Source organism: Rhinopithecus roxellana, chromosome 12, assembly GCF_007565055.1.
Source record: "Rhinopithecus roxellana isolate Shanxi Qingling chromosome 12, ASM756505v1, whole genome shotgun sequence".
NCBI lineage: Eukaryota > Metazoa > Chordata > Mammalia > Primates > Cercopithecidae > Rhinopithecus > Rhinopithecus roxellana.
Window position 1 is genome coordinate 27,394,167 of NC_044560.1, and position 21,850 is coordinate 27,416,016.

The 21,850-nt window shown below is 48.8% G+C and overlaps 1 protein-coding gene across 1 annotated transcript; it reads right to left on the reverse strand.

Annotated features, from left to right (window-relative positions):
* Nucleotides 1-133: 133 nt before the first annotated feature.
* Nucleotides 134-12,812, reverse strand: AGMAT (agmatinase). The gene is made up of 7 exons (XM_010382822.2): nucleotides 12,398-12,812; nucleotides 10,884-11,086; nucleotides 8,153-8,201; nucleotides 6,917-7,112; nucleotides 5,731-5,910; nucleotides 3,193-3,277; nucleotides 134-2,146 (listed from the first exon to the last, which is right to left on the reverse strand). Exons 1-7 carry the CDS (start codon nucleotides 12,667-12,669, stop codon nucleotides 2,073-2,075), a joined length of 1,059 nt encoding a protein of 352 aa, XP_010381124.1. The 5' UTR covers nucleotides 12,670-12,812; the 3' UTR covers nucleotides 134-2,072.
* Nucleotides 12,813-21,850: the final 9,038 nt, after the last annotated feature.

Consider the following 21,850-nt stretch of genomic DNA (forward strand, 5'->3'; position numbering starts at 1 on the left):
TTTTGATACTCTTAGGAACAAATAACTTATTTGTCAAATTGTTTCTTTTTTATGTTTTGGGTGGTTTTTTGTTTTTTGACTTTTTTGTATTGTGAACAGGCACTGAAGCTAATGTTATTTTAAGATTACAGAATGGAAAAAGAAATAAACTATTTTAATGTGTGATAATTATGGGGTAGCCCTTGCATTGCAAGATGATGACTTGATTATGGACACATTATCAACAGAATTGAATTTGCATGTAACTCAACACATGCTTAAGATCACCACAGCTGAACTGCAGATTTCAGGAATTGCTGTCATAGAGGGTACATCAACTTGAGGGTAGATTGAGTCTTACAGGAAATGAGTTACAGTAAGTAACATTAAGAGCCCAGCTGCCAGCCTGGCCAACATGGTGAAACCCCGTCTCTACTAAAAATACAAAAATTAGCCGGGCGTGGTGACGCACAACTGTAATCCTAGCTACTCAGGAGGCTGAGGCAGGAGAATTGCTTGAACCTAGGAGGCGGAGATTGCAGTGAGCTAAGATCGGGCCACTGCACTCCAGCCTGGGGGACAGAGCTAGACTCCGTCTCAGAAAAAAAAAAAACCCAGCTGATGTTTTCTAGTTTTGTTTTGTTTTCTGGGTTTTTTGTTTTTGTTTTTGTTTTTTTTCTTTTTAGTAGAGATGGGGTTTCACCATGTTGGCCAGGCTGGTCTTGAACTCCTGACCTCCGGTGATCCACCCGCCTAGGCCTGGGATTACAGGCATGAGCCACTGGATCCGGCCTGGTTTTTTGTTTGTTTGTTTGTTTTAAGAGACGGAGTCTCGCTCTGTCACCCAGGCTGGAGTGCAGTGGCGTGACCTCAGCTCACTGCAATCTCCACCTCCCGGGTTCAAGTGATTCTCCTGCCTCAAATTCTTGAGTAGCTGGGACTACAGGCATGCGCCACCACGCCCAGCTAATTTTTGTATTTTCAGTAGAGATGGGTTTTCACCATGTTGGCCAGGCTGGTCTCGCACTCCTGACCTCAAGTGATCTGCCCGCCTCGGCCCCCCAAAGTGCCGGGATTACAAGCGTGAGCCACCATGTCCGGCCTTAGGTTTTCTAGTTTAGAAAACATTGTGTGTACCCTTCTAGGCTTCTGAGCAAGAAGTTTCTTCACTGGGCTCTCCGTGTTATTTTATACTTTTTAGTTAACATTCACAGTGGTCCTAAAACCAAGATGCAGCCCTAAGCACCTCATAGGAGGACAGGAGGAGCTGTTTTTCTTTTTTTTTTTTTTTGAGATGGAGTCTTGCCCTGTCACCCAGGCTGGAGTGTAGTGGTGTGATCTCAGCTCACTGCAGTGTCCGAGGAGGAGCTATATTTTAAAGGAAGATACTTAATACTCTAGGAAGCAGATCATCAAAATTTTTAAAAGCGGCCGGGTGCAGTGGCCCACGCCTGTAATCCCAGCACTTTAGGAGGCTGAGGCGGGCAGATCACCTTAGGTCAGGAGTTCAAGACCAGCCTGGCCAATGTGGTGAAACTCCATCTCTACTAAAAATACAAAAATTAGCCAGGTATGGTGGTGGGCGCCTGTAATCCCAGCTTCTCGGGGGGCTGAGGCAGGAGAATTGCTGGAACTCGGGAGGTGGAGGTTGCAATGAACCGAGATCATGCCATTGCACTCCAGCCTGGGTGACAAGAGCAAAACTCTGTCTCAAAAAAAAAAAAAAAAAAGATATAGAAATATGGAATGCTTATACAGTATTATTTCATAGGGTTTTTTTAATTTCATGTTTCTAATGTTTAGATAATCTTGAAAGAAATTCTCCACACTTCCCCTTTATCCTCCATCTTTCATCAAAGGGAAAAAAAACAGTACAAGTACTCTTCTTTTTTTTCCAATTAATCCAAGTTCCTTAGAAATATTGCTGTTTGGGTGAGAGTTCTACTGAATATCCCGATTTCACAGCCAGCAATGACACTTTCGGCAGAAAGTTTTCTTGGCATCAACTCTTTAGTTCTCAGACTGCTTACTCATAAGTTCTTCTTGAGAACTTGTCAGCGACGCAATCTGTTTTGTCTTGAAGAGCACAAGACTCAGACGGTTGTCACTTTGGGGAGAGCACACAGCATCTCAAACAGCAGGTTAGCCGCCAGCAGGGCTGTGTTCCCTACGAAGAAGTCAAACCTGACATGAATACCCTGCAGACCACCCACCGAGCCAAGCCTTGAGACTCCTGAGCTTTCTTCCCCTTGTGCCTCCTTTTCCAGAGCCCTATCTTGTGTACCCCTCTAGGGTGCCCACCAGCTGTGAACACTCGGCCCGGGCTCTCTGCCTCCATCAAGCATCATTTGGGAATCATATTTTAAAATTCAGAAATTTCTTTGTTTACTCTGAGAACAGACTTTTCCCAAAGGAGAACCTATAATAATGATGTGTACTGTATATATTATCTACCCTCTGAGGTCGATAGGCCCAACTCCATAAGCTTGTCGACATTAAAATGATTGGGATGGCATCTGCTTCCAAGATCTTAACCAGCTAAGTTCCTACTTGATAAATATTAACATATATTATTTATGCTTTAGAATTCACTTTGCAATGAAACGTCAAAGGAGAGGGGGACTGGGCCACTCTTGTCACTAGACTGCAGGCTGGTTTCTTTCTCTTCTGCTGATTGGTGGGCAAGCTAATAATACTTAGCTACCTCCTAGGGGTTTTGTTAGGGTTAATGAGCTCATATTTGTAAGGTGTGCAGTAATAGGTGTGTTTTCTTCAACGTTGGACATGCTCAGCCACTTCCCCGAGTCATATAAGGGACTCATCCATTTTCTTTTTTTCTTTTTTTTTTGAGATGGAGTCTTGCTCTGTCAGTCACCCAGGCTGGAATGCACTGGCGCCATCTCAGCTCACTGCAACCTCTGCCTCCTGGGTTCAAGCGATTCTCCTGCCTCAGCCTCCCGAGTACCTGGAATTACAGGTGTGTGCCACCACACCTGGCTAATTTTTGTGTCTTCAGTAGAGACAGGGTTTCGCCATGTTGGCCAGGCTGGTCTTGAACTCCTGACCTGAGGTGATCTGCCCACCTCAGCCTCCCAAAGTGCTGGGATTACAGGCATGAGCCACCACGCCCAGCCCCATTTTCTGCTTATTAACTAGCTTCATGTAATTTAAGCTGCCAGCTGCCCATGGATCACAGTCTTCTTGCTTACTCACCAGAAAGATCATACGGTGGTGAAACTTCAACAAGATCACAGCCCACCACATTCAGGCCTTGACAACCCCGGATGATCTCCAGAGCCTATTCAAGATCAAGACTGAGTTGTCCACAGTGGTAATCATTTACAGTGAAAAGCACCCAGCAGAGCTTTTCCCAGCACACGCCACCCTTTGGCTTGGAATTGGCTTTCCCTCCATAAACATTTATTGACTGCCAGGCACACTGGCAGGCCTCCCAGAGGCACAGATAATGCATACACAGTCCCTGCTCCTGAGGGCTGCATGGTGTGGTGATGGAGACAAGGAAACCAATCGTTTGAATGTCTTGCACCAAGGGCTTCAAGAAAAGCAAGCCCAGAATGGTATCAGCACAGGTAACAGCCTGGAGAGGTGGGTAAGGCTTCCCCAGGGTGGAAATACCCAGTTCAAGGGATAGGCCAGGCAGAGGGAAAAACACAGGCAAAGGCACCAAGATGGGAAAAGTTCAGGTGGTGAGATGTGGCCAGAAGACAGAATAAGTGAGGGAGACTAATGGGAAGAGAGTGACCTTGTCTGAAAGGGTTTCCATCCTGCAGGTGAAAAGCCCAGAAGGTTGCTAAGCAGAGGGATGAGGAATGTGTTTCAGAAATCCCTCATGAGAAGAGAGGATGGTTATAGCCATTTCAAGAGACAGAGTTACGGCCACCCTCCTTTAAGGTGTTAGAGGATGTAAGGTACTTGATTAGGTTTAAGCAGTCTTCGTTCATTTACTCTCAAATGTCTTTGAGTGCCTACTATTTGTATGTATCAGGCACTGTTGTAGACTCCAAGGACAAGGTAGGGAACAATATGTAGGTCCTGCCCTCGGGGAGCTTCTAGTCATAACCATTCTGCCTCCGTGCATTTACTCCCCACACACATTATTGGAGCTTTATTTGGGTGTGTCTAAAACTCGAGCTACCTTGGTAGGTAGGTGTGCCATCGCATGCACTTTATTTATTTATTTATTTTTGAGTTAGGGTCTCTGTCACCCAGGCTGTAGTGCAGTGGTGTGATCATGGCTCACTGAAGGCTTGACCTGCCAAACTCAACTGATCCTCCTACCCCACCCTCCCTAGTAGCTGGGACTACAGGTGCACACTAGCACACCAGACTAATTTTTATTTTTAGTAAAGGTGGGATCTCACTATGTTGCCCAGACTGGGCTCAAACGATCCATCCACCCGGGCCTCCCAAAGTGCTGAGGTTACTCCCTGAGCCACTGCACCTGGCCCATTGTATGCACTTTTATTTAAATTTAACCCTAAAAGATAAGTTTAGTGTTTTTGTTTGTTTTGAGATGGAGTTTCGCTCCTGTTGCCCAGACTGGAGTGCAATGGCACAATCTCGGCTCACCACAACCTCAGCCTCCCAGGTTCAAGTGATTCTCCTGCCCCAGCCTCCCAAGTAGCTGGAATTACAGGCATGTGCCACCACGCCCGGTTAATTTTGTATTTTTAGTAGAGATGGGGTTTCTCCATGTTAGACTGGTCTCAAACTCCTGACCTCAGGTGATCCACCCACCTTGTGCCTCGGCCTCCCAAAGTGCTGGGATTACAGGTGTGAGCCACTGCCCCTGCCAAGTTTAGTGTTTTTGTTTGTTTGGATTTTTTTGAGGTGGAGTCTTGCCCTGTTGCCCAGGCTAGAGTGCAGTGGCACGATCTCGGCTCACTGCAACCTCCGCCTCCAGGGTTCAAGTAATTCTCCTGCCTCAGCCTCCCAAGTAGCTGGGATTACAGGCGCCTGCCACTGCGCCTGGCTAATTTTTGCACTTTTAGTAGAGATAGGGTTTCACCATCTTGGCCAGGCTGGTCTCAAACTCCTGACCTTGTGATCCACCCACCTCAGCCTCCCAAAGAACTGGGATTCCAGATGTGAGCCACGGCAACTGGCCAAGTTTAGTGTTCTTAAGAGAGGATGCTATAATGTTGTTCCCATGAACTATTGTTCTCGTGACAGATGAACTGAAGGCAGGAAGAGCAAATAAAGGATGAAATAAAGGACTATTACATCCCAGATAGGAAATGAAGGCCCTTGCCAAAATCAATCACCCTTCAGTAAGAGGGTATTCAAACTTATCCTCACCCTGGAGAACAGTGAAGGCCTAGGTGCTCTGCTCTTAAGATCCTGTCTTGTCAGCCGTGCGCAGTGGCTTACACCTGTAATCCCAGCACTGGGAGGCCGAGGTGGGTGAATCACGAGGTCAGGAGTTTGAGACCAGCCTGACCAACATGGTGAAACCCGATCTCTACTAAAAATACAAAAATTAGCCGGGCTTAGTGGCGTGTGCCTGTAATCCCAGCTACTCAGGAGGCTGAGGCAGAAGAATCACTTGAACCTGGGAGGCGGAGGTTGCAGTGAGCCAAGATCGTGCCACTGCACTCCAGCCTGGGCGACAGAGTGAGACTCCATCTCAAACAAACATCCTATCCTGATTCCTGAAGATTCGCTTCAAGGCCCAGGAAAATGGGTGTTAAGTATCTCCACCCCCAGGAATCTTCACTGGAGTCTCCTTACCTGACTAGGAGTGAGACCAGCAATTTCAGGTGTCCCTGTCCCTGGGGCATAGGCAGGATCCAGAGCGTCAATATCAAAGCTGATATAAATGGGTTTGCCTCCCATCTGCTGCCTGATTTCCGCCATCAGAGGAACCAGCGACTTCATCCAGCAGTCTTCAGCCAGAACTACCCGGAAGCCCTGTGGAGACAGGGACTGAGGCTGCTGCCTGGCAGCATTTACAGGGCACTTCCTGTTTGCCAGCCCCCTGCTCAGCTCTATGCACACATCACACTTGACCCTCCATCTCCATGAGGAGGGAACTATCATCCTATTTTCCAAGTGAGGAAGGGAGGGACAATGAGTGGTAAGGAAGCAGGGTCAAAGCTGACTGATGGATTTGGGATCAGAGAGAAGCTTTGCTAAAGCAAGAGTGGGAAACTCAGCAGCTCACGCTAACACCTTCTGAATTGCTCTGTCCAGAAGACTGGCCTTGGCACACTCTAAAAGCAAGGGATTTGGGTCTTTCCCATGGGGGTCTTGTCACACATGTGTACCTGAGAGCCATTCTGCCTAGACGGTATGAGGACCAGAACTAAGAAAGTGGCAACTCCTCTTGGGTCCAGACCTCCTCCCCTCTTTTTTTTTTTGAGACGAAGTCTCACTCTGTCGCCCAGGCTGGAGTGCCACTCAGCCTGGCACGATCTCAGCTCACTGCAACCTCCGCCTCGCAGGTTCAAGCAATTCTCCGGCCTCAGCCTCCCGAGTAGCTGGGATTACAGATGCGTGCCACCAGGCCTGTCTAATTTTTGTATTTTCAATAGAGACGGGGGTTTCACCATGTTGGTCAGGCTGGTCTCGAACTCCTGATCTCAGGTGATCCGCCCACCTCAGCCTCCCAAAGTGCTGAGATTACAGGCGTGAGCCACCGCACCCAGCCTCCTCCCCTCTTCTAAGCCAGCACCCTCCAAAGGGGTTGGTCGATTTCTGCTTGTCTCCCCACCCCAGCGATAGACTTCCCGTGGCCCATAAACCAACCTCCTCACTCCTGTGCTCCATATGCCCCTGAGGATGCAAACTCAGCCTTTTATCCCTGCTTTCAGACTTGATTAGTAAAGCCCCTGCTGAATCCCTGGTTGCCACTGGTGAGGCAATGGAGAGGAAGGCATTTTGGGGGGCAGGGGTGGGGGGGCATTCGGTCTGTCACCTGGCTCCGGTTGTATCTGTAGGGATCCAACGTTGTGGAATAGCCCCGGATGCCAATCTGCGCCACCTGCTTACAGTCCAGGAGACCCTCATCCACGCACCGGCGGAAGGGCGCCCCGTGGTAGAGCTTCTCTCCTAGGGCCTTGTCGGTCGTGTCCGTGTGCGCGTCCACATGCAGTAGCCCCACTGGGCCATGCCTGATGACAACAGGGCAGCTCAGAGGCCAACCCTCCCTGTGGGGCCCTAGCACAGCCACCCTTCAGGCCACCAAAACTTGGTGACGATTCACAGCCACAAAGGGGAGACCTGGCATCCATTTTCTGCCTTGCAACTGGTTCCTGTCTTCTTGAGATCACTTAGCATCTCAGAAGAACAATAAACTCACAGGAGTCAGGCAGGAAATAGACATGTTTTGGCTGCCACCCACACCTAACACCCAGAATATGCTTCATTTAGAGACAGGATGAGAATCAAGGGTGGTGGCACAGGCGAGCTTGGCTGAAGGCTCAACTAAACCAAGACATACCCTTTCTCCGACCGAGGAAGAGGAAGCTTCAGTCCAGCTCTCTCCATAACCTCCACCAACCCCTGCCCGTCACCCAAAATAAACGTATGATCCAAATCCGTGAGAAATAAATGTAGCTTTGAGCAAAGACCTGCACCCACCCACCTGCAACCAGAATGCCACCCACATGTGCTTCCATAGACACATTCTGCAGCTGCCACCCTCCACCCCGGTCCTTCTGTCCCTTTCTCAAACTAAATTAGCGAAAGTCGGCCAACCCCGGGTAGACTTCCACTACTGGCAAATCAGTCTTTTGATTGTCTGGGAAAGGTGCCCTTTTAGGAGGAAACAAGGGCCTCTCAGCAAGCCCCACTATTGTGCCTGTCAGTGTTTGCTTTTGGCCCTTGAAGCAAAACAAACTGAAGTTAACTGAGGTTGTGTATTTCACTAGAGGCTCATCTTCCAAAAGCAGAGGCAAGTTGAAAATGCTGAGCACACATACCAGGGCAGATCTAGGGCAAGGGAGGGTGGCCAGAAGTGTTCATAATAAATTGTCTTGGCTTCTAGCTGGTGACTGACAGAGACGCCTGGAGCTCAACCTTAATTTTGATCCCCAGAAGCAGCTCATAACCTGAGCCAGCAGCAGTCACCTAATGCCACCTAACAGCAAACAACTCATTCCCTAGCTTCTGGCTTTTGAAACCTTGCTGGGCCAAGCCATTTGGGACTTACTTTTTTGCCATCGCTTGCAATATGGGATATGTGATTGTGTGATCTCCACCTGCAAAGAGGAAGAAGAAAAACGTGTGAAAAGTGAATTGGAGGATTACATAGAATAATCTCTTTTTTTTTTTTTTTTTTTTTGAGGTGTAGTTTTGCTCTAACAATTGCCCAGGCTGCAGTTCAATGGCGCAATCTCGGCTCACTGCAACCTCTGCCTCACAGGTTCAAGCAATTCTCCTGCCTCAGCCTCCCGAGTAGCTGGGATTACAGGTGTGCACCACCATACCTGGCTAATTTTGTATTTTTAGTAGAGACTTAATTTCACCATGTTGGTCAGGCTGGTCTCAAATTCCTGACCTCAAGTGATCCACTTGCCTTGGCCTCCCAAAGTGCTGGGATTACAGGCGTGAGCCACCGTGCCCAGCTGAATAATCTTAATCCAAGTTTCACCTTTTCAGACTGGGGAGCTACAACCACAGCTACAATAAGATCTTATTGAATGGTGGGCTGCTTAATGAGCCTGGGAGGTCAAGGCTGCAGTAAGCTGTGATCGTGCCACTGCATTCCAGCCTGGGCGACAGAGTAAGACACGATCTCAAAAATATGAGTAGCTTGCCAGGCATGGTGGTTTATGCCTGTAATCCTAGCACTTTGGGAGGCCAAGGTGGGCAGGTCACCTGATGTTGGGAGTTCAAGACCAGCCTGACCAACATGGAGAAACCCCGTCTCTACTGAAAATACAAAATTAGCCGGGCGTGGTAGCACATGCCTGTAACCCCAGCTACTCCAGAGGCTGAGGCAGGAGAATCACTTGAATCCGGCAGGCAGAGGTTGCAGTGAGCCGAGAGCACACCATTGCACTCCAGCCTAGGCAACAAGGGTGAAACTCCGTCTCAAAAATAAATAAATAAATAAATAGCTTGAGCCTAGGAGTTTGAGACCAGCCTGGGCAACATAGCAAGACCATGTCTCTAAAAAGTAAAAGTAAAAATAGGCCAGGCGCAGTGGCTCACACCTGTAATCCCAACACTTTGGGAGGCCAAGACAAGCAGATCGCCTGAGCCCAGGAATTCAAGGTCCACCTGGGCAACACATTAAGACCCCATCTCTGCAAAAAATACAAAAATTAGCCGGGCATGCTGGCAAACTCCTGTAGACCCAGCTACTCAGGAAGCTGGAGTGGAAGGGTCACCTGAGCCCAGGGAGGACAAGGTTGCAGCGAGCCATGATGGCGCCACTGCACTCCAGTCTGGGTGACAGAGTGAGACCCTGTCTCAAAAATAAATAAATAAAAGAGGAAATTAGACAAGAGCTACTTTAGGAATGCCTTTGCAGCGTATTCTAAGAAAATGCCTAGAGGCCAGGCGCGGTGGCTCAAGCCTGTAATCCCAGCACTTTGGGAGGCCGAGACGGGCGGATCACGAGGTCAGGAGATCGAGACCATCCTGGCTAACACGGTGAAACCCCGTCTCTACTAAAAAATACAAAAAAACTAGCCGGGCGACTTGGCGGGCGCCTGTAGTCCCAGCTACTTGGGAGGCTGAGGCAGGAGAATGGCGTAAACCCAGGAGGCAGGGCTTGCAGTGAGCTGAGATCCGGCCATTGCACTCCAGCCTGGGCGGCAGAGCGAGACTCCGTCTCAAAAAAAAAAAAAAAAGAAAAAAGAAAATGCCTAGAATAGCTCCGTTCAATAGAAACGTCTATCATGATGAGAATGTTCTATCTGCACTGGCCCATATGGTAGCCACTATCCACATGTGACACACATGTGACATACATATAGCTAATATGACTAAGAAACTATTTTATTTTAATTAATTTGAATTTAGGCGGGGCACGGTGGCTCATGCCTGTAATCCCAGCATTTGGGGAGGCTGAGGCGGGCGGATCACCTGAGGACAGGAGTTCGAGACCAGCCTTGCCAACGTGGTGAAACCCTGTTTCTACTAAAAATACAAAAAACTGGCTGGGCATGGTGGCACGCACCTATAATCCCAGCTATTCAGGAGGCTGAGGTAGGAGAATCGCTTGAACCCGGGAGGCGGAGGTTGCAATGAGCCAAGCTGGGCAACAAGAGCAAAACTCCATCTCAAAAAAAAAAAAAAAATAGAAGTAGCCACATGTGGCTAGTGACTACCCTATTGGACAGCACAGACCTAGGAAAGTATTCTTTCTGATAATAATATTAGCTAAAAAAAATAATAATAATAGCTAACATTTATTGAAGCTTAAGATATGCCATGCATAGGTCGGGCACGGTGGCTCACGCCTGTAATCCCAACAATTTGGGAGGCCGAGGAGGGTAGATCACCTGAGGTCAGGAGTTCAAGACCAGCCTGACCAATATGATGAAACCCCGTCTCTACTAAAAATACAAAAATTAGCCGGGCATGGTGGTGGGTGCCTGTAATCCCAGCTACCTAGGAGACTGAGGCAGGAGAATCACTTGAACCCGGGAAGTGTAGGTTGCAATGTGCTGAGATTGCACCACTATACTCCAGCCTGGGTAACGGAGTGACACTGTCACACACACACACACACACACACACACACACACCACACGCACGCACAAGTGAAATATTCTCTCCCCAGGGATTAAAATAAATGAATTACAGATGCTGTCTTTCCTACTGTCTCCACATACGCAGTGGCTTGCAGGGGAGAAGTAGCTGTACTCAAGCCCCTGATAAATAAACCCTGAGTGCAGAGAACTACTCTGGCTCTTGCAGACTGACATTACCCAAGGTCAGAGGAATACAGCCAGCTGCTACAATTTTCTCATAGGCCTCTTGAATTCGCCGGCAGCTGTCCTGAAGGTTGTAAAGATTGACATTCACATCGCCTAGGTCTGCAACCCTGAGGGACTGGAAGGGGAGGGCCCCCGTGCTAGGATTGACTGTCCGAAGCATCACTGATTCTTCCCGGATGCGGCGAGGTCCGAATCTGCCGAAGGAAGAATCGTCCTATCAGACATCTGCAGAGATTCAGGCTCTGCTTAGGCCAGGGCTTCTCAGCCTCAGCAATTTGGGACCAGATGATTCCATGTTGCAGTACTGCATAATGGAATGTTTAACAGCATCCCTGGCCTGTACTCACTAGGTGCCAGTAGCACCCTTCCTCCAAGGTGTAACAACCAAAAATGCCTCCAGATATTGCCAAATGTCCCCTGAGTGCAAAACTGCCCCACTTGAGAATCACTGATCTAGGCGATATATTGAAGAGACTAAATAAGTGTACTAAATGGCATTAGCCAATTTCATGATCTACCTGAGTCTCAGTTTGCTAATCCGTAAAATATTTACCTTGCACCATAGTAAGAATTAAATGAGGTAATCTATGCAAAGCACCTTGTACTTAGGAGATATTTAATAAGTGCTGGCTTTCATAATTCAGATCAGGGCAGTCAGATACAGTGTTGCTGAGCTGAATCCGAAATTGCTGATGTTCAATAATTAGGAAAATGAATTTTGCCTTCTCCGATTTGATCCTAGGAAAACTGCCTTCATTTGAGCATTTCTTGAGTTAGGTGACATCTAGAGATTTGGGGAAGGGGTAGCCAGTTTCTGCTTTCAAATGCAATGTCACCTGCCACTGTAAGCTGGGGGGAGGAGAGGAATCCACAGCAGCCATCCCAGCAAGGCCCCAGGATGGGGACACAGAGAAGGTTCAGGCTTCAGAATCCCTTCTTTTTATTTTTCTTTTCTTTTTTGAGATGGAGCCTCACTCTGGTCTCCAGGCTGTAGTGCAGCGGCCTGATCTCAGCTCACTGCAACCTCCGCCTCCCCGGTTCAGGCGATTCTCCTGCCTCAGCCTCCCGAGCAGCTGGGATTACAGGCCTGCGCGACCACACCCGGCTTTTTTTTTTTTTTTTTTTTTTTTTTTTGTACCTTTGTAGAGGCAGGGTTTCACCATGTTGGCCAGGATGGTCTCAAACTCCTGACCTCGTGATCCGCCCGCCTCGGCCTCCCAAAGTCCTGGGATTACAGGCATGAGCCACCGGGCAAGCCAAAATCCCTTCTTGACCAATTACGACACTAAGATGTGGGAGGCCACGCCCATGTTGAGCCCTGGGGGTCGCTTGTTGAGGGTCCAGGGAACTCAACCAACTCAAACCATAAGGGGCATTTTGGAACCGGCCACCAGCTTCCAACTCGACCCGAGGCCAGCAGGGGCGCCTGTCCCGGTGTTTTCCATGCCCGACAGCCATCAAGCAGTCCCTCCACGTGTCCCCGGCCCCCGCCCTTTAGGCCTTACCTCGCCCCAGGCCGGTTGGAGGTCCCAGTATCCAGGGGCACCCCGATGAAGGCGGCGTCCAGCCCCTCGGGGGAGGTCTGCACCGGCAGGCGCATCATGGAGCAGACGCCCACCGACCGGGCCACCAACTCGGGGCTGGGGGGCTGGTTCCGGGGCGCGTCGGAAGCCTGGCGGCTCTGGAGGAGCCCCGGGTGGCAGAGCCCTGCAACAGGACGCGCGCCCACGCCGGGCCCCGGCCCACGGGCGCAGCCAGACGCCAGCAGCCGCAGCATTGCCGCGCGCGGCCCCGACCTCACCAACCAGACAGCCCGCGAGGCCGCCGCGATCTGGCTGGTCCCCAAAGGCGAGGCGAATGTGCACGCGCCGGAGCCGGAGCCTGAGCCGGCTCAAAGGTCAGGGGCGCCCTGGGATCAAGGCGGGGGAAGGGCCCCAGGGACCGGCCGTGCTTTCCCCTCAACCCCTCTGGACTTCAGCCTCTGGTCTCTGGTAAATAGAGTCAGGCTGGGGGTGCCCACTGGCCGGCACTGTGCCGGGGTGTCTGCGCCCTGCTCCCCACTGTGGCCTTCAGCAACCTCTTCTCCCATTCAGAATAATTTTGGGTTGGTTTGTTTGTTTTGTTTTGTTTTGTTTGAGACGGAGTCTCGCTCTGTCACCCAGGCTGGAGTACAGTGGCGCCATCTCAGCCCACGGGGAACGCTGCCTCCCGGGTTCATGCCATTCTCCTGCCTCAGCCTCCTGAGTAGCTGGGACTACAGGCACCTGCCACCATGCCCGGCTAATTTTTTTGTATTTTTAGTAGAGACGGGGTTTCACCGTGTTAGCCAGGGTGGTCTCGATCTCCTGACCTCATGATCCGACCGTCTCAGCCTCCCAAAGTGCTGGGATTACAGGCGTGAGCCACCGCGCCCAGCCTTGTTTGTTTTTATATATACGATCTCACTATGTTGCCCAGACTGGTCTCGAACTTCTGAACTCAAGTGATGCTCCCACCTTGGCCTCCCAAAGTGCTGGGATTACAGGTGTGCGCCACAGCAGCCACCCCAGAGTAATATTTTTAAAGCCAGAAAGATGTGAAGGAAAAAGATCTTTCTCTAAGCCAGAAAAATAGGAAATGCATTTTTAAAAAATAATAATGTATTTTTAAATGTCCAGGGATAGGAGTCTCAAGAAGCAGTAAAGTTAGTTAGTTAGTTAGTTAGCTACTTAGCTAGCTAGCTATCTAGTTCGTTGTTTTCAGACAGGGTCTTGCTCTGCTGCCTAGGCCGGAGTGCAGTGGCAAGTCCCGTGACTGCAGCCTCAAACTGCTGGGTTCAGGGGATCCTCTCACCTCAGCCTCCTGAGTAGTTGGGACTACAGGCATGAGCCATCCTGCCTGGCCAGTAAAGTCTTTTTAAATAACCTTGTTAAAAAAGGTCTTAAAGGCAAGCTGTAGGGAAGTTCACAGTATCAGAGAGCCCGCTACATTCTATTTCTAAGGGGAAAGAAAAACACGCTGGGGAAAGAAGTGATTTGTAATGGAATTATGTGAGCCATTTAGCGGTATTATATATATTATATTTTTCTGATCTCTAGCTATTGAGATTGAATGGAAAAGGCTCACGTTTGCATTAAGTTGTAACCTCCACACAAAGGTCGCACAATAAACCCCACACCACTCCAGCCTCCACCCTGCAGATCAGGGCAGAGTTTTCTAATGGTCAATAATCAGTGCTCAGTGTTGGCCTTGGAGCAGGTCCCAGCCTTTTTCTGGAACAAATACAACCATCTCTCAGTTAATCTTTTTTTTTTTTTTTCCTTTTTTTCTCCCTTATGGCACTTAAAGGGTCTGTTATTCTCTTGACTCCCAAATTCAACTGCTGTTTCTTTCGTGTTGCTTGTCCTGAATGTATCATGTTCTTACTCCTGGTTTTTCTTTCATTCAGCTCACACATATTTATTGAGTGTCTACTACGTGCCAGGCGCTCCAGTGAGGTCTCCCCATCGTCCACCACTGCTGAGCACCCTCTCCTTGAAACGTTCCTCAGGCGGCCTCTTGACTAGGTCTCCCCTGGTCTCCTTCCACCTTGGTGACTCCTTCTCGGCTGGCAATCCTTTTTAATATGGAGGTGATGATTTTCACCCATAGGCAGGTCAACCACAAGCCCAAATCCCAGCCATGAGCTCCAGGTGACCAATTTCTAACCCCCACCCGGATGTTTGACAGCACCTGGGGAGGGCTGCAAGTTCAGCCAGCGACTTTCCACCTCCCTGTCTTTGATCCTGCTCTATGCCCACAAATTTAAGAAGTCCTGATGGTTTCCTGCACCCAAGCCTTCTGCTCATTTCCTCTGCTGCTACTCTGGTCCAGGCCTTCCCACCTCCAGCTTTCCAGCTGATCTCACTCTCGCTAGTATCACCATAAACATGCCTGCCTGGTAATACCTCCTGGAGCCAATCCTTCCTGTGTTTCCCCTTCTACAGCTCCACAGGCTTGTTCCTCTAGCCCAGGGTCAGTTGCCTCAGTCCCACTTTCTTGCCTCCTTTCCTTTGTTCATGCTTTTCTGTCTGCCTTGAGTGCTCCACCCCGGCCCTCAGCTCCACATGTCCAATGTTCAGTCGAAGCCCACACTCAAAAGACCTTGAACTCTTTTTTTTTATTATTTTTATTTTTATTTTTATTGAGACGGAGTCTCGCTCTGTCATTCAGGCTGGAGTCCAGTGGTGCGATCTCAGCTCACTGCAAGCTCCGCCTCCCAGGTTCACACCATTCTCCTGCCTCAGCCTCCCAAGTAGCTGGGACTACAGGTGCCTGCCACCACGCCCGGCTAATTTTTTGTATTTTTAGTAGAGACAGGGTTTCACCATGTTGGCCAGGATAGTCTCGATCTCCTGACCTCGTGATCCACCCGCCTCAGCCTCCCAAAGTGCTGAGATTACAGGCATGAGCCACCGGGTCCGGCCTCTTTTTTTTTTTTTTTTTCTTTTTTTTTTTCTTTTTTGAGGCGGAGTCTCGCTCTGTCGCCTGGACTGGAGTGCAGTGGCCGGATCTCAGCTCACTGCAAGCTCTGCCTCCCGGGTTTACGCCATTCTCCTGCCTCAGCCTCCGGAGTAGCTGGGACTACAGGCGCCCGCCACCTCACCCGGCTAGTTTTTGTATTTTTAGTAGAGACGGGGTTTCACCGTGTTAACCAGGATGGTCTCGATCTCCTGACCTCGTGATCCGCCCGTCTCGGCCTCCCAAAGTGCTGGGATTACAGGCTTGAGCCACCGCGCCCGGCCTATGGCCTCTTTTTTTTTAAGGGAGATAGAAGTGTCGCTCTGTCATGAAGGCTGCAGTGCAGTGGTGCAGTCATAGCTCACTGCAGCCTCCACCTCCTGGGTTTGAGCAATCCTTCTGCCTCAGCCTCCTGAATAGCTAGGACTACGGGTGCACACCACTATGCCCAGCTAATTTTTGTATTTTTTATAGAAATAGGGTCTCGCTGGGTGCAGTGGCTCATGCCCATAATCCTAGCACTTTGGGAGACCGAGACAGGCAGATGGCTTGAGTCCAGGAGTTTGAGACCAGCCTGGGCAATATGGGGAAATCCTGTCTCTACAAAGTATACAAAAATTAGCCAGGCATGGTGGTGTACAACTGTAGTCCCAGCTACTCAGAAAGCTGAGATGGGAGGATCACCTGAGCCCAGGGAGGCAAAGCTGCAATGAGCTGTGATGGCACCACTTCATTCCAGCCTGGGAGACAAAGTGAGACCCTGTCTCAAAAACACAAACCAAATAAAGAGATGGTGGGTCCCACTACGTTTCCCAGGCTGGTTTCAAACTCCTGGATGCAAGCAAGACTGCTACCATGGCTTCTCAAAGTGCTGGGATTACAAGTATGAGCCACTGCACCCAGCCTTTTATTCTTTGTTGTGCATGTGCGTGTTTTAATTTATAATTCTGTATATATCAACAGATATATCCCACATAACAAAAGCTTTCTGAGATCCTCAATAATTCTTTTTAACTTTTTTTAGAGACAAAGTCTGCCTCTGTCTCCCAGGCTGGAGTGCACTGGCACCGCCGTGGCTCACTGCAGCCTTGAACCCTAGGACTCAATTGATTCTCCCACCTCAGCCTCCTGAGTAGCTGGGACCACAGGCTCACGCCACCTCAAGTGGCTAATTTTTTTTTTAAATTTTTTTTTGTAATTATGAGGATCTCACTATGTTGTCCAGGCTGGTCTTGAACTCCTCAAGGGATCCTCCCACCTTGGCCTCCCAAAGTGCTAGGATTACAGGTATGAGCCACCACACCTGGCCTCAATAATTGTAATAGTGTAAAGCAGTCTTGAGATTTAAAAAAGCGAAAACATCTGAGAACTGCTAGCTTCAGTCAGTGGTTTCACAGTATTGTTTGTGAGAAACATTTGTATCGGTTTCCTGGAGTGTCTGTTAAAATTCAGATTCCTGGACCCCATCCCAAACTACAGAATTAGAATCTATCAAATGTTTTCACCTGGGTGTGGTGGCTCACACCTGTAATCACAGCACTCTGGGAGGCCGAGGGTGGCAGATCACTTGAGGTCAGGAGTTCAAGAACAGCCTGGCCAACATGGTAAAACCCCATCTCTACTAAAAATGCAAAAATTACCTGGGCATGGTGGCAGGCGCCTGTAGTCTCAGCTACTCAGGAGGCTAAGGCACAAGAATCACTTGAACCTGGGAGGCAGAGGTTGCAGTGAGCCGAGAGAGTGCCACTGTACTCCAGTTGGGTGACAGAGTGAAATCCTGTCTCAAAAAAAGAAAAATGTGTTTAGCTGGGTGTGATGGCTCATGCCTGTAATCCTAGCACTTTGGGAGGCCAAGATGGCAGGATTGCTTGAGACCAGGAGTTTGAGACCAGTCTGGGCAACATAGTGCGACCTTATCTCTATAAAAAAATCTAAAAAAAAAGTTAGCCGGGCATGGTGGTGCATGCCTCTTGTCCTAGCTACTCAGGGGGCTGAGGTGGGAGGATTGCTTGAGCCCAGGAGGTAGACAGATGCTGCAGTGAGCCATGATTGCACCACTGCACTCCAACCTGGGCAACAGAGTGAGACTCTGTCTCTAAATAAATAAATAAAAATACGGACTGGGCCGGGTGCGGTGGCTCACGCCTGTAATCCCAGCACTTTGGGAGGCCAAGGCAGGTGGACCACAAGGTCAGGAGTTCGAGACCAGCCTGGCCAAGACACTAGCCTGGCCAATACGGTGAAACCTCATCTCTACTAAAAATACAAAAATTAGCCAGGCAGTGGTGGCAGGCACCTGTAATCCCAGCTACTCAGGAGGCTGAGGCAGGAGAATCACTTGAACCTGGGAGGCAGAGGTTGCGGTGAGCCAAGATTGCACCATTGCACTCCAGTCTGGGCAACAAGAGTGAAACTCCGTCTCAAAAAAAAAAAATTTTTTTAGCCATGTGCATGGTGCACACCTGTGTTCCCAGCTACTCGGGAGGCTGAAGCAGGAGAATCGCTTGAACCCAGGAGGCAGAAGTTGCAGTGAGCTGGTATGCGCCACTGCACTGCAGCCTGGGTGACAGAGCGAGACTTCATCTCAAAAACAAAACAAAACAAACAAAACCTGATATTAAACAGCTGCCTTCACAGAAAAGCTAAAACTTGGCCAGGTGCAGTGACTCATGACTATAATCCCAGCACTTTGGGAGACCAAGGAGGGAGGACCTGTTTGAGCCCAGGAGTGTAAGACCAGCCTGGTCAACATAGCAAGACATGAGACGCCATCTCTTTTTTTTTTTTGAGACCGTCTTGCTTGGTCGCCCAGGCTGGAGGTCAGCAGCGCGATCTTGGCTCACTTCTACCTCCGCCTCCCGAGTTAAAGTGATTCTCTTGCCTCAGCCTCCTGAGTAGCTAGGACTACAACCATGCGCCACCATGCCCAGCTAATTTTTGTATGTATTATTTATTTGTATTTATTTGTATTAATTTTTGTATTATATTAGCTCAATATTTAATGCTTTCCCTAATAATTTGATTTTTTCCAAATCATAATTATATAATATATAGAAAATATCAATTTTTTTTCACCAAATCCAATAGGGATCTAAACTCCCCCCATTTAACTTCAGTGAGAGATACAAATTGTATCAGTTTCTATGTATGCCATGACAGGAAGAAGGTTGGGAAGTACCCGTCGAGTAAACTATAACTTCCAATATCTGCTTCAACCTTCTGGGTGTCCACCAAAGGCAGTACCTTGTAAAACACAAGTAATAAATGTTTTTTGAGTGACTGAATGATTGAACAGATCTTCTAGAACTGTGTAAAGCAGCTCTGGGGTGATGAGTATCTCAGTCAACAAGACTGACAGCCTGAGTGTGGGGAAAACACAGTGTGCATTTCAGCCATCTGCATGGATTGATTCCATTTGGCCTGCTGAATGGCGAGGCAAGGGCTCTGCAGAAGGAGTCAACACTGGACTTGTCGATGCTCGTGGAAGCTCAGAAATGACCCTGCAGCAACTCCAGCCTCCCCAGGCTGCCTGCCTGGGGGCTTTCTGTGACACTCCTTCACCTTGCTATATCCTCAACACTCATCTTCACCTTCTCTGTCCCCTAGTCCTAAATAAAAACAGATTGTTTAGCATGTTCAGAATACTTTCATCTGTTAAAGAAAAAAATTAGCTGGCCGGGCGCGGTGGCTCACGCCTGTAATCCCAGCACTTTGGGAGGCCGAGGCGGGCAGATCACCTGAGGTCAGGAGTTGGAGACCAGCCTGGCCAACATGGAGAAACTCCGCCTCTACTAAAAATATAAAAATTAGCCAGGTGTGGTGGCGTGTGCCTGTAATTACTCCCAGCTACTCAGGAGGCTGAGGCAGGAGAATTGCTAGAATCCAGGAGGCGGAAGTGGCAGTGAGCTGAGATAGCGCCACTGCACTCCAGCCTGGGTGACAGGGTGAGACTCTGTCTCAAAAAAAAAAAAAAAAAAAAAAAAAAAAGAAAAAAAAAGAAAAGAAAGAAAGAAAGAAAAAAGAAAGAAAAGAAAAAAAAAGAAAAAGAAAAAAATTAGCCTGGGCAACATAGTGAGACCCTGTCTCTAAAAAAAAAAAAAAATTTTTTTTTTAATTAGCTAGGCACAGTGGCACATGCCTATAGTCCAGCTACTCAGGAGGCTGACGTAGGAGGATTGCTGGACCCCGGGAGGTGGAGACTGCAGTGTGCTGTGTTTGCACCACTCCACTGCAGCCTGAACAACAAATTAAGCCCCTGACAAAAAGAAAAAGAAAAAAAAAAAGATAAAAGAAAAAAGTATCTAATGAACCTGTTAAAGCATGGTAAGGAAAACTTTATTCAGGACCCTTGAGATAGGTATAGTGACCACTGCAATGGAATCCTATAGTTGAGGAGAGTGACTGGGCTCTCAATCCAGTATAGTATGAAAGGAAAAGAAAATCCCGGGACCCCAGACTCACTATGCCAAAGGGAAAAGTTAAGCTTGGGAACTGAGTATGTAAAAAATTGCACTTTTTTTTTTGTTCCTGAAAGGCAGCTGCAAGACAGAGGCTGCATATCTCCCAGGTGACCTCCCTCATCCTGACAATATAAATGAACAGCTTATTTTCACAAGTAAGGGACAAAGATAAAACTGGGGATCATTCCCCTGACCCCCAACCCCCACCCCTGCCCACCTGGAGACAAACGCATATTTGACTTCTTCCTCTACTCTGTGTTTGGTTATTTAATGTAAAATGTGGATTTTCTGAATAATTTTATGAATAATTGACTGTTCCTCTTTCCTCTCCTGCCCGCTTTTTCCTGTTTAAATACTGAAGTTCTCAAAATCCTCTTGGGAAAGAGCGCAGGCCACAGATACTACTGTAGCTTGTGTCTTTCCCAGACACATCCTCAACCTTGGCAAAATAAACTTGTCTGAGACCTGTCTCAGACACTATTTGGTTTATGACAGCATGGCAAGTAGGAATTTATAGCCTAAAAGCCAGGTGGGGTCCTAAAATTTGGCCAAGCAAAGAATCTTTGTGGTCCGGCACGGTGGCTCACTGCCTGTAATCTGAGCACTTTGGGAGGCTGAGGCAAGTGGATCACTTGAGGTCAGAAGCTCAAGACCAGCCTGGCCAACATGGTGAAACATTGTCTTTACTAAAAATACAAAAATTAGCTGGGCATGGCGGTAGGCGCCTGTAATCCCAGCTACTCGGGAGGCTGAGGCAGGAGAATTGCTTGAACCTGGGAGGTGGAGGTTGCAGTGAGCTAAGGTCACACCACCGCACTCCAGCCTGGCCAACAGATCAATACTCCATCTCAAAAAAAAAAAAAAGAATCTTTGTGACATTAAAGCTTGTCAAAATCCCCAGTGTTCTATTCACTTTGCCTATAAAGTTACACACTTATCAGCTGGGTGCGGTAGCTCAAGCCTGTAATCCCAGTTCTTTGAGAGGCCGAGTTGAGCCGATCCTTTGAGGTCAGGAGTTTGAGACCAGCTTGGTCAACATGGTAAAACCTCGTCTCCACTAAAAATACAAAAAATTAGCTGGGTGTGGTGGTGCATGCCTGTAATCCCAGCTATTTGGGAGGCTGAGGCAGGAGAACTGCTTGAACCTAGGAGGCAGAGGTTGCAGTGAGCCAATATTTTGCCACTGCACTCTAGCTGGGTGACAGGGTGAGACTCCATCTCAAAAAAAATAAAAATAAATAAAAAAATCCGGGCACAGTGGCTCACGCCTGTAATTCCAACACTTGCGGGTGGATCACTTAAGGTCAGGAGTTTGAGACCAGTCTGGCCAACATGGTGAAACCCCCATCTCTACTAAAAATACAAAAATTAGCCCAGTGTGGTGGCCGGGCGCGGTGGCTCAAGCCTGTAATCCCAGCACTTTGGGAGGCCGAGGCGGGCGGATCACGAGGTCAGGAGATCGAGACCATCCTGGCTAACACGGTGAAACCCCGTCTCTACTAAAAATAAATACAAAAAACTAGCCGGGCGAGGTGGCGGGCGCCTGTAGTCCCAGCTACCCAGGAGGCTGAGGCAGGAGAATGGCGTGAACCCGGGAGGCGGAGCTTGCAGTGAGCTGAGATCTGGCCACTGCACTCCAGCCTGGGCGACAGAGCGAGACTCCGTCTCAAAAAAAAAAAAAAAAATTAGCCCAGTGTGGTGGTGCGTACCTGTAATCCCAGCACTTTGGGAGGCCAAGGCAGGCAGATCTCTTGAGGCCAGGAGTCTGAGACCATCCTGGTCAACATGACAAAACCTGTCTCTACTTAAAAACAAAATTAGCTGGGCGTGGTGGCACACGCCTGTAATCCCAGCTACTCGGGAGGCTGAGGCATAAGAATGGCTTGAACCAGGGAGGCGGAGGTTGCAGTGAGCCGAGATGGTGTCACTGCATTCCAGCCTGGGCAACAGAGTGAGGCTCCATCTCAAAAAATAATAAAATAAAATAAGCCTCCTATGGGCAGGAGAGAAGAAGGGGAG